At 41.3% G+C, this 17121-nt stretch overlaps 1 protein-coding gene and 1 long non-coding RNA gene across 4 annotated transcripts in view; one reads left to right on the top strand and one right to left on the bottom strand.

The window, feature by feature from the left end:
• LOC121396441 (neurofilament medium polypeptide-like) overlaps positions 1-9923 on the top strand; it is a 151765-nt gene extending 141842 nt beyond the window's left edge. Inside the window, exons 1-10 of one of the 3 annotated variants that reach the window (XM_041571347.1) lie at positions 4575-4831; positions 5487-5528; positions 6912-6981; positions 7093-7132; positions 7256-7343; positions 7439-7492; positions 7731-7790; positions 8102-8172; positions 8556-9096; positions 9664-9923. In XM_041571347.1, coding sequence (XP_041427281.1) covers positions 5496-5528; positions 6912-6981; positions 7093-7132; positions 7256-7343; positions 7439-7492; positions 7731-7790; positions 8102-8172; positions 8556-9096; positions 9664-9735 — 1029 coding nt within the window. In that variant the 5' untranslated portion in view covers positions 4575-4831; positions 5487-5495 and the 3' untranslated portion in view covers positions 9736-9923. Of the gene's footprint in view, positions 1-4574; positions 4832-5486; positions 5529-6911; positions 6982-7092; positions 7133-7255; positions 7344-7438; positions 7493-7730; positions 7791-8101; positions 8173-8555; positions 9097-9663 lie in introns of those variants that run through there. The other 2 variants (XM_041571349.1, XM_041571348.1) reach the window with 2 other exon arrangements.
• Positions 1747-14035, bottom strand: LOC121396446. Its single transcript, XR_005963044.1, has 4 exons — positions 13976-14035; positions 12736-13451; positions 2883-2980; positions 1747-1795 (listed from the first exon to the last, which is right to left on the bottom strand). It is a non-coding gene; the product is annotated as an uncharacterized LOC121396446 (long non-coding RNA).
• Positions 14036-17121: the final 3086 nt, after the last annotated feature.

Raw genomic sequence — 17121 nt, 5'->3', positions numbered from 1 at the left:
TCCCATTCAACTATGGGTATTCCCTTGAACTAAGTACAAGCAGCAGGAACAGTCCCCTACTTTTGCTCATTGCCTGCACAGAGAGATCCCATAAACTTTGGAAGCATAGGAATTCCTCTGTAATAAGCACAATTCGGCAGAAACAGTCCCTAACTTTGCTCATAGCCTGTACAGAGAGATCCCATATAACTATGTAAGCAAAGGAATTCCTCTGTACTAAGAACAATTCAGCAGGAAAAGCACTGACGTTGGATTAAATCTTGTATAGAAAGATCCCATAAAATGATGGCAGCATAGGTATTCCCCTGTACTAAGCATAATTCAGCAGGAACATTATCTAAGTTTGCGCAAAGCCTTTACAGAGAGATCTCAAAAAATATGGCAGCATAGGAATTCACCTGTACTAAGCACAATTCAGCAGGAACAGTCCGTAAGTTTACTCTCAGCCTGTACAGAGACATCCCATAAAGAATGGCAGCATAGGTATTCCTGTGTACTAAGCACAATTCAGCAGGAACGGTCCCCAAAGTTTGTTCATAGATATTGGTGTTGGAATTGAACTCATGGCTTCAGGACTTCAACTTTGCCTCCTTTTGTGACTTCAGGTCTTTTCGCTGCTTCAGGACTCCAATTTTGGCTATTTTCGTGGCTTTAGGTCTTTTCGCTCATAACTTTCGCACTTCCGCATTTCGGCTATTCGCGACTTCGGGATGAGGCGGCACGGCTTTGGCACTGGCAAGGGGGGCCCTGCTCTTTCGAAAAGTTCAGCACTGCCGGCCCCCCTTCAGGCTCGGGCCCAGCAGCATATGTATTCCCTTGTACTAAGCACAGTTTAGCTGGAACAGTCCGTAAGTTTGCTCAAAGCCTGTACAGAGAGATCCCTGTATAACTAAACCTGCAGCCTTGTGCCTTTATATGGTGACAGAACCCCTCAGTGACAGCTAATATTCTTATCATTTACGGTAGGGGACACAATACCATATAATACCTGTGTAATACTCGGGGTCCAATGTATAACTTAGTCTGCAGCTTTGTGCCTTTATATGGTCACAGAGCCAGTCAGTGACATCTAACAACCTTATCATTTAAAGAAGGGGGTGCATTATCCCTTATAATCAATGAGTGATAGTCCCCTGTATAACTCAGCCTGCAGCCTTTATATGGTTATAGAACCCCAGCCCAGTGCCCAAAGCCCACCCCAGATTCAGCCAAGCCCACACCACAGTAAAAAGCCCACATAGACATCAGTGCTAAAACTAACCCCCCCACACATAATTTATAAAAAGCCATTGGTGGTTAAAACAAAAACATTGTTGGCCAGGGTCCCATATACAAGTTTTTAAAAAATCATTGGTGGTCAGGGCCCCATAAGATAAAAAACATATATTGGTGCAAGGGCCCCCCAAAACATTTTTTTTGGTTTGTTTTTTCAAAAGAAAATTGGTGGTGAGGACCCCCCTACAAGTTAAAAAAATCATTGGTGGCCAGGGCCCTCCCGCTATAAGTTAAAAAAAAAAAAACCTTTGCACCTGGTTCCCCAAAAATGTTTCTAAAAACATTGGTGGCCATGGCCCCCTCTTAAAAGTTTAAAAGAAACATTGGTGGTCAGGGGCCTATATAGTATTAACATAATACAGGGGTTTAATAAAATAAAAAACACACTGATCAGTGGACCTTACTCCTTACCTGGCTTTGGGTCCTTTCGAGGCTTCAGGACTTCAACTTCGGGTCTTTTCGTGACGTCAGGTCTTTTCGCAGCTTTGAAGACCCCCCACATGGTCTGTCATTTCAGGTACTGCAAATTCAACACATTTACAGCATTAATTTGTGGGGCAAAGATAGAAAAATGTACATTCACCCAAAAAAATATATTTTCAGAAAATAGACATTCCCCTGAATCCAAATTGGGTGTGCATGTCTTTCTACTCTGAAGCACCAAGCTGCGAGCCTTAACTAAATTTGGCGATTTTGGAGATAACTTCTACCTTGCAGCATCTTACCTGCTACATACTATTAGGTAAAAACATATATTGATACATGGAACTAGACAGTGTACTCTACAACTTCCCCGCAAGTTGGGACAAAATAGAAACTAATTAGAGACCAACACTGTGATACAAAGTATAGTGAGGTGATGAGGTCACCACCTTACCTACAATGTAACAAGCCAACTAGTTCAGGGACGTTACTGGACACTCTTTCTAAAACTGGGAAGTGGATTAACGCCCCCGCTCTCCATATCCCAGTCTTTGGCAATCCTACTTTCTCTCCTCACCTAGACTTAGACAACTACAAGGGAATTACTGATACAGATATCCCGGACACTTCAACCACAGTCACAATGATTCCTCCCTGTCTGCTAGCCTGTACAGAAAACGGTTCCTTCCAGTTGATACTGCAAAGGCCCTCAACCTAAGAAACTGACCCAATCAACTGGCTGATTATTCAATTATTAAAGGTATTCCAGTGTACTTGGCAAAATTCAGCAGGAACAGCCCCTATGTTTGCTCATAGCCTGTACAGAGAGATCCCATAAAACTACGGCACCATCTCTACCTACTATAGCTGCTATCCCAAAGCCACACTCCCTTCCCAAATGTGTTGCAAGGACCCCAATATTTGCAGAGACCACTGCAGATGCTAGGTGGTAGCTGAAGAGAAGAACATGTAGATGGCTTTTAATCTGACATATGTTGTTCATATAATGTGGAAAGCAATTGCAAAAAGTTTTTATTTCTGGGGAACAATCTGAAAACAATTGAACTGAAAATTTGGAAGGTAAACAACCCCTTTAAGTATATGGCACCAGCTAAACAAAAACTGTTCACTGGCTCCATATCCATCACCACTGACCCCAATAAGAAACAACACGGACTACTTACCTGGGATTGAACATAAGGGATACAAAACTGCTTTTGGGCTCCAGAATCTTCAATCAAGGCACCTTCTAGGCATGGAAATAGACCAGATCCCCATGCTCCTAAAAAACAAAGAAAAGCGGTAAGTTGGGGACAAGTGGAGGTACAGACAGCTGAAACATTACATGACGTCTATATCAATAGGAAATACTGTGTGTAGACCACTAACCAGCTTTGAAACATAAAGCTCTATAAATACACCGACACGGACTCTCTCTAACGTACAAGGTCATGCTGGAACACAAACACCCCAACTTACCGGACTATACTAAGTCTTCGGAAACAGACTTAAACCTCAGTCCCTGAGCAAGATTGGCTGGACATATTCCAAATAATCACAAAATGCTCAGTAAGCAATAAATAAAAAGAACAATGAGATCCACCATCTCTACCCACTATTAAGGCTAAGGAAGGGACCCCCTACAAGCCAAGGACCCCCGGTTCTACCAGACTGAGCAACAGCAGCAGCACTGATTGGAACCATGGCTGATGAATGAATGGACCCAACAGATATGGCAGCGCAGTAACTGCACTGACTCAATAGGCCACACATACAAAGCAATGCTCTGTGTACTTAATAGTCTGTGTATGTGCTGCACATCTAATTAGAAATAAATGCCATATAATCCTCACTCATCAACAGGGGACACTTCCCCTTTAAGAGCAGGGGACAGAGGTGACTTCCACCTGGAAATGTGACAGTTGGTTCAGTCCGTTGGTTGGCCCTGTGGTGAGAGGTAAGAGTACTTTCCCTCTGGGAGATTTTTTGCCAAAAAACCTTTATTTTAGTGGAAAAAGAGGAGGGAATTTGGGCAATGTCCCACAGAGATGAGCAGGTGTTGTGCCTCTCCCTGATTTTAGTGAATTTGGTTATTTTTCCCCTAAAATGTGCTTGGGAGATGCCTTTAATCTTAGTGCTGGTTGGGAGACACAGACTTTTTGTGGATTTGGCAGTTATGCAGGGCTGCCAGCAAATATTCACATTATCTACAGAAGGAAAGTTTTGGGGACCCTGTAGCACACCATAAGATACTTAATGTATGTTCCCAGTACTGACAGGCTCCTTAGAGATTTGTCCCTTTGCCCCTGGGTATGTGCCCTGTTCTTATGTACCAACATTGTAGCTAAATACATGTTCCCTTTATCCAAGTCTGGAACTAGGGGTGGGAAGCAGAGGCACGTGCCATGGGGACAGTTGGGGGTGATGAGTGGGGGACATACAGCAGGTCCCATAGAAGAGAGGAGACTTTATACCTAGGGTTTGACAGTTGGTTTAGTCCGTTGGTTAAGTGTATATTCCCTCTGAGAGATATTTTGCCACATAACCTTTACTATATTAAAAACAAGAGGGGAAAAGGTTGGGTGACGCCCCCTCAGACTAGCAGATGTTGCTCCTCTCCCTGATTTTAGTGAATTTGGAGATTTTTCCCCTAAAATGTGCTTGGGAGAAGCCTTTAATGTTAGTGCTGGTTGGGAGACACAGACTTTGGCAGTTATTTAGGGCTGTCTGCTAATTGACTGTGTGAGGAAACTTCCAGCATTCTAGAGACCGAGGCTCAGTACCTGCTGGAACTGATACAAAGCTCAAAGTTTAGGGGAAAATACATTTCTGCTTTCCTCTGTATTAAATAGGAAATATTAAGCGCTAAATTCCTTAACTTGCCTTTATATTCTCTTTTCTATACAGATTGCTACAGTGCCTTTCCTGCATTTTTGGACCGCAACTTCAGTGATTCACACCTGCCCATTAACACCTGGGAGTTTTTTTTTGGCTTCTCCATTGTTCATATAATTACATCTTTATCTGAACAGTGTAAGAGAGCCAGGGGTTCCTTAGGGAGACCCCCCTTGGGGTGGCCCGGCCTTGTGCCGCCCCCTATATTTTTTCCCCATCGGAGAATCTTCATTAAGAGGTAATCTTTCAAATTCAACTGATTCAGCACATGATTTCTTCTTCAGAGAGTCTGTCATCAATTCACTTGGGGGGTCCCACGTGGCTTTGTGCATATGAGCCCATACGGTTACTGTATATTGTATTTATAAGAAGCCAATCCATCAACAGCATTAATAATGGGCTTTAATCATTGACTGGAACAATGTTTCATACAAATGGGAGAATATAGATAAGGAAATAATTAAATGGGTGGTTCACCTTTAATGTATATTTTAGTATATAACAGGATGGCTACTTCTAAGCAACTTTTCCATTAGTCTTCATTAAATGTTTTCGATAGTTTTCTGACTCTTTCCAGCTTTCAAATGGGGGTCACTGACCCCATCAAAAAACAAATGGTCTGTAAGGCTACACATTTATTGTTATTGCTACTTTTCTTCAAATCAGCACATGGTTGCTAGAGTAATTTGGACCTTAGCAACCAGATGGTTTTAATTGCAAACTGGAGAGCTGCTGAAGAAAAAGCTCAATAACTCAAAACCCACAAATAATAAAAAGGCAAACCAAGTGCAAATTGTCTTAGAACATCATTCTCTGCATCATACTAAGAGTTCATTTAAAGGGGAACAACTCTTGACTTCATTTTGGCTGATTATGTCTATTTGTCCCTGTAGGTTTCAACGATGGACAAGAAGCAGAGAAATCCATCTCTTCTGGTAATGCCTCAGTGTAAAACAATCCTCTCTCATCTGAACTGGTGTTTCCCTTTCACTCTTCTATATAAGCTCTCCTTAAGCAGCTGTCTGTCTGCTTCCTTTTATATATATATATATATATATATATATATATATATATATATATATATATATATATATATATATATATATATATATATATATATATATATATATATATACATACACACACATAGTCCAATTTCTGGTGCACGCAAAACAAGCTCAACTGCCTAGGTGCTGGTTATAATAAATCAATAATAGAGCAAAAAAACCGCACTCACAGGGCTTTCTGAAGACGGCTTAAGTGAATAGCCGAAACGTTGAAATAAACATCATTTTTGATTTTGCACCTTCAGAAAGCCCTGTGAGTGCGGTTTTTTTGCTCTATATATATATATATATATATATATATATATATATATTGCACGCTTAACAATCCACCGCTGCCTGGGTGCTGGTCAACACATTAGTATGCAGTGAACAAACAAGCCACACTCCAAGGTCTTCATTTTGAAAAATAAAGGTGAAGTTTTATTCTCAACACTTCGGCTGCTTAAGTGGGGCCGTCTTCAGGAGATTCTCCTGAAGACGGCCCCAGATAAGGAGCCAAAACGTTGAAATAAAACTTCACCTTTATTTTTCAAAATGAAGTCCTTGGAGTGCGGCTTGTTTGTTCATATATATATATATATATATATATATATATATATATATATATATATATATATATATATATATATATATATATATATAGTAGTAATGGATCAGCACACTCATTTTAGAAGTGATTAAAGTGTCTTTATTGGTAACACAGCATTGTTATCCGACGTTTCGGTCCCACCTGGGACCTTTGAGAAAGGTCCCAGGTGGGACCGAAACGTCGGATAACAATGCTGTGTTACCATTAAAGACACTTTAATCACTTCTAAAATGAGTGTGCTGATCCATTACTACTGCATATTATGAACATTGATCGTGCACCTCTACTCTATTGGAGATCGAGTGTGGACACCCAAAGCAACTCTATATTTATATATATATATATATATATATATATATATATATATATATATATATATATATATATATATATATATATATATATATATATATATATATATATAGATATAGATATAGATATAGATATAGATATGTGTTGGAGCTGCCAAACAATTTTCTCTGTGCAGGTAGAACTGACATCCAGGGAATCCAATCTCTACTTTTATTAAATTTTCAGAATTAAATGCCCTTATTCCTGGCATGTCTGCCCCATAAAAACCCAAACCCCTTTCTGTCTCTATTCTCCTCAGAGCCAGAGCCACTTAGTATTCTGTCCCTAATGCTTTTTCTTTTTACTTACAGACGCTGTACTCCGTCCTGAAGGACTTCAGGGGGGAACACACGGACTTTGAGGCCCTCGCTTCTTATTATGGTAAAATCCTCTATTATTTATCAGTTCCTAAGGTTGTGCCATTGTTTTATTATTTGTGAATTCCTTTCCCCCTTTAGCTCAGTATTTAACTGAATTGTGTTTTTCCCGCAGAACATCACTACCGGGTCGAATTCGGCGAGAACATCGTCCTGTAAGTAAAACATAAATGGACTTGTTACATGTTGGGAATCATTTGCTATTGCCCCAGGGGTAACTGCAAGGGCAATACAGCTGGAAAATGTTTTATTAACATTCAGTGATCTTTCTTTTTCAGAAAGCACTTCCTTCTAACATGTGATGTGGACCCGAGGATGAGGGCCAAAGAGAACATCATGCATTTCTGGAAAATGCTCAACTCACTGGTATGTAATGCAGAATAGATGTTTAGATGAATAGGGAACAAATGATATTAGATTGCCAGCTCTTATCTCACACTGCTTCTTTCTTTATGTTACAGGAAGTGATTAAGAGGGAATATGCCGCCCTCAGGAAATCTGCGAAGCTGCCTCCTGTAAGTGTCACTTGTATAATTATTATTATAGGAGAGGTTATTATTCACTTTGAGTCTCTATAATAATCTAGAACATTATCATTCATTGTATCTCCTGCTCCCCTGGGGGCATCTAAAGTCTCCCATCCAAGTGCCATTTTTACCAGAAACAAAAATGGTTTTATCACAAGCGTTCACATGGCCACAATAATGGCATTGGTACAAAGAAGCGCTTAACATTGACTCTCTTCTTCCACAGGATCATCCAACTCGAGTGCAAAACCGGAGGAAGCAGCTTGAGTATCTGCGGCTGGAGAATGTAAGTTCACCTGGGATCACTGTCCCTGATGCTTTTCTTGGGTGTTTAACCGCTAGATAATGAACTTTGATTGGTCTATTGCAATCGGGACAACGGCACAAGGGGTAATTTGGGGTTTTTTCTCCCTATGATGAGAAAAGGCTGATGCTCATAATTATAATTTCACAACATCAGCTGCCGGCAGGGAATCCCACACCCTCACTGCCCTCAGCATATAAAGGTACTATTAGCAGCACATATACAGGCATAATCCTAATTGTCTCCTTTCTTTCCCCTTTGCTCCTATCCTTGTGCCTCCCCTGCGCTCACAGACTATCAACCAACATCTGACCCAGCTTCACCATGAGTTCCTGAGGGAGCTGAAGCTAAAGAAAGCGGCTGGGTATGTATTCTGCAATTAACACTTTCAATTACACTTACTGGCACATAACATATTAAAAAAAAAAAATAGATGTTTTCTCGTACCTCTGGGTGCTTTGGCCATACTAATAGTAAATAGCACAGAAACTTGTTGAACTTTTTTAGGTCCCTACAACCATAGCATGTATCTCAGCATGTATCACTGGGTGAAGTCTAGCATGGAACTTACTCAGCTCAGTAACTGCCCAATGTGTTACAGTAGGGACAGGTATGTAGCAGGTATAATGATATTTCTTAGGTACAAGGCTATTTTAATCCTCCAGTCATCAGAATTGTAGTTGCAATACTTTGGAAACAAATTACAATAATGACCCATTTTTTTCATTTTCTTCCCTTTAAACCTAGTAAGAAACAAGCACACAGTCCTGCAGCTGAAGAAGAGGAGGATGGAGCCCCTGCAGCAGCAGATGAGGAAGCCCTTGATACAGAGGACAAGGAAGAGGAAGCGGAAGGAGCTCCCGCTGAAGACCCTGCAGTGGAGGAGAAGATGATGGAGGAGCAAGCAGAGGAAGAAGCAGCTCCTGGAGCAGCAGAAGAGGAAGCTCTTGCCTCTCAGGAGAAAGAAGAAGGAGCTGAAGATAAAGAAGAGGAGGATGCTCCAACAAATGAAGAAACAGCTCCTCCCGCTGAACAACAGCAAATTCCTGAAGAGGAGGAGAAAGAAGAGGGAGCAGAAGTAGGAGGTTCTGCAGATGAAAATCAAACCCCTAGAGTGGAGGAGAAGACAACGGAAGAGCAATCTCCTGCAGTGGAGGAGAAAGAGGAGGGAGTTGATGGAGAAGAAGAAGCTCCTGAGGTGGAAGAAATCATCAAAGACCCTCTGGAGAGGCCGACCCTCCGAAAACAGTTCAGGAAGGCCATCATGAAGATGCTCCGGAGAGTTTGGGTAATGTATCAATTTACTGACAATTACCCATTATCTAGAGATGCCTCGTGTTGTCCAATGCAGCTCCACTTTACTTCCTGCTGTTCTGAGCATTTTCAATCAGAACAATAAAAGGAAATCATACACTGTCTGTTGAGGCCGCAGGCTGATTACTTTGAGGGCACCCCATAGACCAATGTTTGGTTGTCTTTAGGTTGTAAGAGGTTGCTGACAGAGATAAAAGTCTGCAGATAAAGTGTAGATTCTATAGTAGGCCAATAACAGGGGAGGTAGGTAACGCTTATAGGGCTGATGGACATCTGGCTTAGATATCCACCTTTGGAAATGGGTTGCTACTGGATAATGGACTGGCGCCAGGTGATCAAAGCGTATAAAAGAATAAATGGCACAGGCTCAGACTGAGATTCATAATAGGCCAAGGCATTCCATGTGTAGAGAGACCCAAACAGTCCCCACAGGCCCAACGAATAGTGCGTTCTTAAATCAAGACCTATAGCCTTTAATATCATAAGGAAACAAGTATGTCTTTATTCTTTTGTCAACACTTTCTATATCTTTTCTTTTCAGCATTCCACCCAAAGACTCACCTGCTGCTGCTGCTGCTGCTGCTGCTGCCGCCGACCCAACACCATGGCCTGAATCCTAAATGATCCAGGGTGTAAAACCGACTGCCGTTTCTAGGAGTCAGGAAGGAATTTTTACCTACAGTGCAGATTGGTCCCCATAGTACTCTAGGGTTTTTCGCCTTCCTCTGGATCATTGGTCGTTAGGGATGCCCAAATATAAATTAGCTGTTCATTTTAATAAATCCTGTGCTCTCCGACAGGTTTCCCCATAAAAAAGTCTCTGTGTTTTTCTTTAATCCCTATGGTGAATATTGAGGGAAGGGGCTCCTGTGCCTCATTCTTGTAAAGATGACTGACCGGTTGTGTGACGGGGCAATTAATACTGCTGGGAGCTGCTCAAAATGGCAGTGTAAGGGTAAAACTGGGTTGTGGTGCTGATACAGTGGTTTATTTGATGAAGGGAATGGGTTAATATCTCTGCAGGGTTATTTGCTTCATATGTACATTGATGGGGATGAAAGACATAGGGACACATGTTGATCTCAAATGATTGCAAGGAACTACAAAATTTCTTTACTCCATAGGCCACAATGTAAGCATTTCCATTCAAGTCCATTGCCCTCTTAATATTGGAATTCCATCCACTTCCCACCAGCCTATTTATACTATACCAGACATTTAGTATATGAAGGTGCTTGATATTGGGGAATGCCTGTGCTGGATTTGTTTTTTGGTTACCACTCTCTCCAGGTTATGAGACATCCTTTTGGGGTGGGGGATTCCTGCTAAAGCGATGGAGGAGTATTATATTTCTTCCTGCCCCCACAATGACACACTCCATTGTTTGCTAGGCGAGGAAGCCCTTTGATGAGGTAATAAGGAAGGATTGGGGCAAGTTGGGCCAACCCTGCCCCTGGATCCACGAAACCCCCCCCCCACTCAGTACCAAAGTTCACATGGACATGAACCTGGAACAGTAACTTTTGGTCGAGGTAGACTCTTTAAACAGTTACCTAACTCAACCTAAATCAAATTTATTAGTAGAACTTTTCCGCATTTCTGATGTGTAAATATGAGGCAGTGGGTTAAATACTTTGGTCAAACACTCGACGGTCCGAATAAAGGCAATGGTAAACGAGGAAATGTGTTGCCTATGGAAAATCTCTGCTACGATCAGGTGACAATTCTCATGAAAATACTTTCCCCTCCTTTAAATCTTAAATGTTAAAAAAAACATTGGTGGCCTAGGGCCTTAAGAGTTAAAAACATTGGTGGCCCGGGGCCCTAAGAGTTAAAAACATTGGTGGCATGTGGCCCTAAGAGCTAAAAACATTGGTGGCCTAGCGCCCTAAGAGTTAAAAACATTGGTGACCCGGGGTCATAAGAGTTAAAACATTGGTGGCCTGGGGCCCTAAGGGTAAAAACTTTGATAGCTTGGGACCATAAGAGTTGAAGACATTGGTGGCCTAGGGCATTAAGAGTTGAAAACATTGGTCACCTGGGGCCCTAAGAGTTAAAAACATTGGTGACAAGGGGCCGTAAGATTAAAAACATTGGTCGCAAGGGGCCCTAAGAGTTAAAAACTTTGATAGCCTGGGACCATAAGAGTTGAAGACATTGGTCGCCTGGGGCCCTGAGAGTTAAAAACATTGGCGGCAAGGGGCCCTAAAAATTAAAAACATTGGTGACAAAGCGGCCCCAAGAGTTAAAAACAATGGTGACAAAGGGGCCCTAAAAAGTAAAAACATTGGTGACCTGGGGCATAAAGAGCTAAAAACAATTGTGGCAAGGGGCCCTACTACAAATATCCTTATCATCTACAGTGGGGGTACAATATCCCTTATAATACACAATACTCAGAGTTCCCTGTATAACTCAGCCTGTAGCCTTGTGCATTTATATGTGATGTCTATAGCCTTATAATTTACAATGGGGGTTTATTATGCCCTATAATACATTTGTAACAGTTCCCAGTGTAACTCAACCTGCAGTCTTGTGCATTTATATTGTCACAGAACCCCTCAATCACTTCTAATATCCTTATGAATGACAGACAGTATAGGGTGCACAGTCTCTGTTATAATACATAACACATGAGTTAAACGATAGTTCCCTGTATAACTCACCAGCAGCCGTGTGCCTTTATATGGATTCTCAAATCCTTATAATTTACAGTAGGGGTACATTATGCATTATAATACACAAAATATACTCATTGTTCCCTGTATAACTCAGCCTGTTTCCTTGTTCCTTTATATGGTCCCAGAAATGTTTCACCGTCCCTCTCTACTATAGCACCTCATCTATTCAATGTGTCAAAACTGCTGATCCCCACATGATAGAAATCGCTGCAGCCCCCAATAATCCAGGACTGGATAAACAAAATGAGTGAATTATACCATTCTGAGGAAATCTCAGCTACAGCCCCTGAATATGTCACTAAATTTACAGCTAAATGGATATACTGGACCCTCTGTAAAGGGGTTGTTCACCTTCCAAACACTTTTTTCAATTCAGTTGTTTTTAGATTGTTCCCCGGAAATGAAGACTTTTTTCAATTACTTTCCATTATTTATTTTTTACTGTTGAATGTTGAAAGTTGAATGTTCCTGTCTCTGGTGTTTGATTCTAGCAGCTCAGTAAATCAGGTGCAGACTCTGAACTGTTACAGTTTTGGAACATTAAGTTGATACATTTCTCAGCAGCATCTCTGGAGTATTAGCAACTATTGTATCAATTCTAACAGCTGCCTGTAATGAAACCCAGAGATTCTGCTCAGCAGGGACAAAGATAAGAAATGTATCAACTAAATGTATCCATTTAGAACAGTTTACAGGGTCGGCGACCCCCAGGGCTGCTTCAGAAGGTGAAAAATGACACTTTACACTTCAATATTAGAAAAACTGTGACACATAGAAAATAGAAAGTCATTGGAAAATGTCATTATTTCTGGTGATCTATCGGAAAACAACTAGTTGTTTGAAGGTGAACCACCTCTTTAAAGGGAGGCTGGGTTGTGCGCTGGGCCCTTCGGAAGTGCCAATTTTAAAAAAAAAGCACCAAAATTGCCTACCTCTACAGCCACTCTGAAGATAATCCTCCCAGCCGCTCCTAAATGAATCGTTCTAGACACTTTGCAGATAATCCTCCCAGCCGCTATGAAGATAATCCGCACAACCGCTCCGGAAATAATCCTCCCATCTGCACTGCGGATAATTCACTCAGTCCATATGAAGATCATCCGCTCAATCACAACAAAGAAAATCCTCCCATCCGACCTGAATATAATTCTCCCAGCAGCTCTGAGGCTATGGATACACGTGCGGATGTTCGGCGCAGTTTCAGTGCAGTTTTTAAAAAAGCCGACCGCTGCATAAATACGCTAGCAGTTTCAATTTCAGGCATTTTTTTATTTTAAAAACAAAACGTGTCGCGAACCTCTGTGATAATCCACACGTGTCAATAGCCTGAAGATACACCTCCCAGCCATTCTGATGGTAATCCTCCCATCCGACCTGAAGATAATCCAACCTCTCGGAAGATAATCAAGCCACTCTGAAAATAATCCTCACAGCTGCTCTGAAGATAATCCTCCCAGATGCTCTGAAGATAATCTTCCCAGATGCTCTGAAGATAATCCTCCCAGGTGCTCTGAAGATAATCCTCAAAGGGCTCCAAAAATAATCCAGGCACTCTGAAGATAATCCTCCCAGCCGTTCTGAAGATAATCCACCAAGCCGATTTGAACATAATCCTCCCAGCCGCTCAAAAGATAATACTCACAACCCTCTGCAAATAATCACACAAAATGAGGTCTCTTTCCATAATTTGGATCTTCATACCTTTAGTCTACTAGAAATTCATTTAAACAATAAATAAACCCAATAGGCTGATTTTGGTTCAAATAAGGATTCATTATCACTTAGTTTGGATCAAGTACAAGGTACTGTTTAATTATTACAGAGAAAAAAGAAAACTGCTTTTAAAATTTTGGATAATTTGAATAAAATGGAGTCTATGGGAGAAAGCCTTCTTGACATTCAGAGCTTTCTGGATTACAGGTTTCCAGATAACAGATCCCATACCTGTAAAACAAAATTTAAGCAAGTGATCCTAGAACTACCACAATATATACTGTATATAACATGAAAACAACGTTCTGTAGAATTTTACACCAACCACATCACACTAAAAACCTAAAAAATGGGCTCTATGCAAAGAATAACCCACAATATCAACCCCCCAATATCTCCCACAGCAATGCTGGACTAAATACAAACATGTTCTGTACCGACCAAAGCCATAATACTTACCATGAGAGTGTCCCAGGCAAACGTCTTCCTCTGTCTTCTGATCTCTCTTCTATCCCTTCTGCTATATCCTTCTCTTTTCTTCAGCTTCTCACTTGCATATTCCTGATAAAGACAAATGTATGTAAATAAAATCCATTAAAAAACCTATATTATGGGTTTTTTTGGACAACATAAACTTTTCAAATCTGGCGTAATTTTTGTACAATTCCATTTCTGTAACAAGATATAGACTAAAAAAAATGAAGGGGAAAAAGATCAAATTGAAGGTCACTTTAGAAACCAACATACTTTAGGTTCCAAGTCCAAAACTCCCACTAACTGTAGGTTCACCCCACAGAACCATAGACTTTTTTTTGCAAAATGCACACAACCACCAATATGAGCCCATAACCCTTTAGCCCACACAAAAACCTCTGGTTCACTGTCCTGACCTGACTCATAACACTGCTACAGTGCACTATAAGAAAACTAAACCTATGCTAACTGAGCCTCACACTTCCTACTCACTTGGGTCCTGGTTGTGGTTCTCCTGCAAGGTGGCTTCTTCAGTAGATGTTCATCCTGTGATGCACATCTGTCCCTGTGTTTTTTGTCTCCAATTCTTTTCTAAACTCCACCCCTTTCTATGTGTTTCACTACTCCCCCTAGTGGCCAAACACTATATATACAGGTAACATAAATCCAACCCAACTCTACACTGCCATCTAGGAGCATAAGTTGGTAATTACACTGCAATAACTTGTGAATGCCTTTAAAGACTAATGGCACACTGGGAGATATGATCCCCACGTTTCAATTTGTGCTACCATGGGTGAAACATATCCCTGAAATGTTTTTCCACTGGCCAGGGCCAGAACTAGGAGCAGGCAGAAGAGGCAGGTCCTACGACGCAATGAAAGGGGGGCGCTGGGAGCTACCTTTAAAAATGTCTTCTGCCTTCCCCTAGCCGGGTTCGCACCCCTTACTCCCCTTTGCTCTCCCCTCCCTCGTCACCCTCCCCTCCGTTGCTTTCTCTTCCCGCCCTTCGTTGCATTCTCCTCCCCTCCATTGCTCTCTCCTTCTTTGGGTGCATCCGGGTTGTTCTGCCACCGGCAATAAAGTAAATCGCCAGTCGGAAAACATACTCTGCACTTTGTTCCCAAAATGCAACTTCGGGTAACTTAAGGAACTTTTTATTACCAGCAGGGAAAACATTTTGAGAGAGATTTTCATAAATTCAATTTTCTGTATAATCTTGTCCAGCCCTAGAAGGGATTTTGATCTCCATCTCTTAATTCTGATAAAAACATATAAACTTTAACTTAATTACCATCAAGTACAAGACACTGTTTTATTATTAGAGAAAAAGGCAGTCATTTTTAAAAATCATAGGTATTCCTTTGTACTAAGCTTTATGAACTGAATCTAGGATTTGCATATTCAAATTAGGGTGGGAAGGGAAATCACGTAACTATTTGTCACAAAACAAGGAAGTAAAAATGTTTTTCCACTTTTACATTCCCGTCACTGTTCATATGCAAATTAAGATTCCGATTCAATATGGTATTCAGCCGAATCTTTAATGAAGGATTTCTGGGATTTGGCCAAATCCCAATACTCCGACACCACTACACACTATGGGTGGCAACAAGACCCAGAGAGCATGCTCAGATGCAGCCGCCAGACTGGAACACTATGCCCGGGACTGCTCCACAATATAGCGGCACATTCCCTTTTCGCGGGAAGAAGAGAACACCACGCCAGCAACAATGCTTCAGCAATGGCAGCATAGGTATTCCCGCTGTACTAAGCACAATTCAGCAAGAACTGTCCCTGTTTGCTATTTTGCCCATAGCCTATACAGAGAGATCCCATAAAACTATGGCAGCATATGTATTCCCTGTACTAATTACAGTTTAGCTGGGACAGTCCGTAAGTTTGCTCAAAGCCTGTACAGAGAGATCCCTGTATAACTCAACACTGCAGCCTTGTGCCTTTATAATGGTTATAGAACTGGGCCCAGTGCCCAGGCCCACCCCATATTCTTCCAAGCCCACATCACATAAAGCCAATAGACAATTAGCGCTAAAAACTAACCCCCATGCATTTTTTTTTTTTTTAAAGATTTTATTTCTGTAAAACTTTTATAAGCAATCAATTAGGGATACATATAATCATGTAAGTTGAGAGATCCGGTTCATTATCACAGATAGACATGTCAAAATGTAAGGCATTCTGACATATAGGTAACTCTATGCAACAAATAAACCTTCAATATTTATTAAGTCAAGCGATGTGTTATCTACTTTTATTTGACCGGTGTTTACGTAAATCGGGTGTTACTAAGCCGTTAACGATGCCTTTTCTATAGTTCTCAAGTGGAAGAAGGAGAGGAAAAAGGTAATGGGGGGGGGTCAGAGGTGATCAGAGGAGCCAGGTCCGGTGAATCAGTTCAACTTTCCGACTGGATGTCTCAAATTCGGCCCAGGGGAGCCATAAATAGACCGTTGTTGGTGAGTCTTGGCCCTGTAAAGGGTATGCTCAATAGTTTCCATATTTCTATCGCATTTTACTTTAGTGAGGAGACTTGCTGTTTGGTTAGAGATGGTACTCTTCAAACTTGGCCGCCCTTAATTGTTTTTGCTGTCTGCACATTACATGATGTCCGCTGTTTATTGATGCAGAGGTTTTAGACCCCAGTAAGAATATGACAAGGCTCTGGCTCAATGGGGTTTGGAAAATAGCTAGACAAAGGTACTAAGGCTAGTAACCATTTTCTCAGAAAGCTTAAACTATCTCACAGGTCCACCAATGTGTAGAAAATGTACCCCCGCCTCTCCACACCTCCAAAGCATTGTGGGGAGTAGGGAGTTTCTTCGAGAGGTGGGATCAGTTTGAGGGGGTAATAGTACATCTAACTGATAGTACCATCAGTTTTATAGGCCTTCTCCAGTATTAATCAGACCGATTGTCTTACTGCCTTCTCCCAAATTAATCTGCCACTTTTCGGCTTTCAATTGGTCTCCTGCACATCTCGCTCCGCATTTGGTCATATAATTTTGTGCTAGAGTGTTATGTCCTCAGAGGCTGTTGTATCAGCTCTGATATCAAGTGTGTAGTTTTGATCCGGAGCCGGCGGGGCGATTGCCTTGCAAAAAATGAATAGG

Source organism: Xenopus laevis, chromosome 7S (assembly GCF_017654675.1).
Source record: "Xenopus laevis strain J_2021 chromosome 7S, Xenopus_laevis_v10.1, whole genome shotgun sequence".
Taxonomy (NCBI): domain Eukaryota; kingdom Metazoa; phylum Chordata; class Amphibia; order Anura; family Pipidae; genus Xenopus; species Xenopus laevis.
The sequence above is the reverse complement of the archived record's forward strand: the minus strand, read 5'-3'. Positions and strand labels throughout refer to the sequence as shown.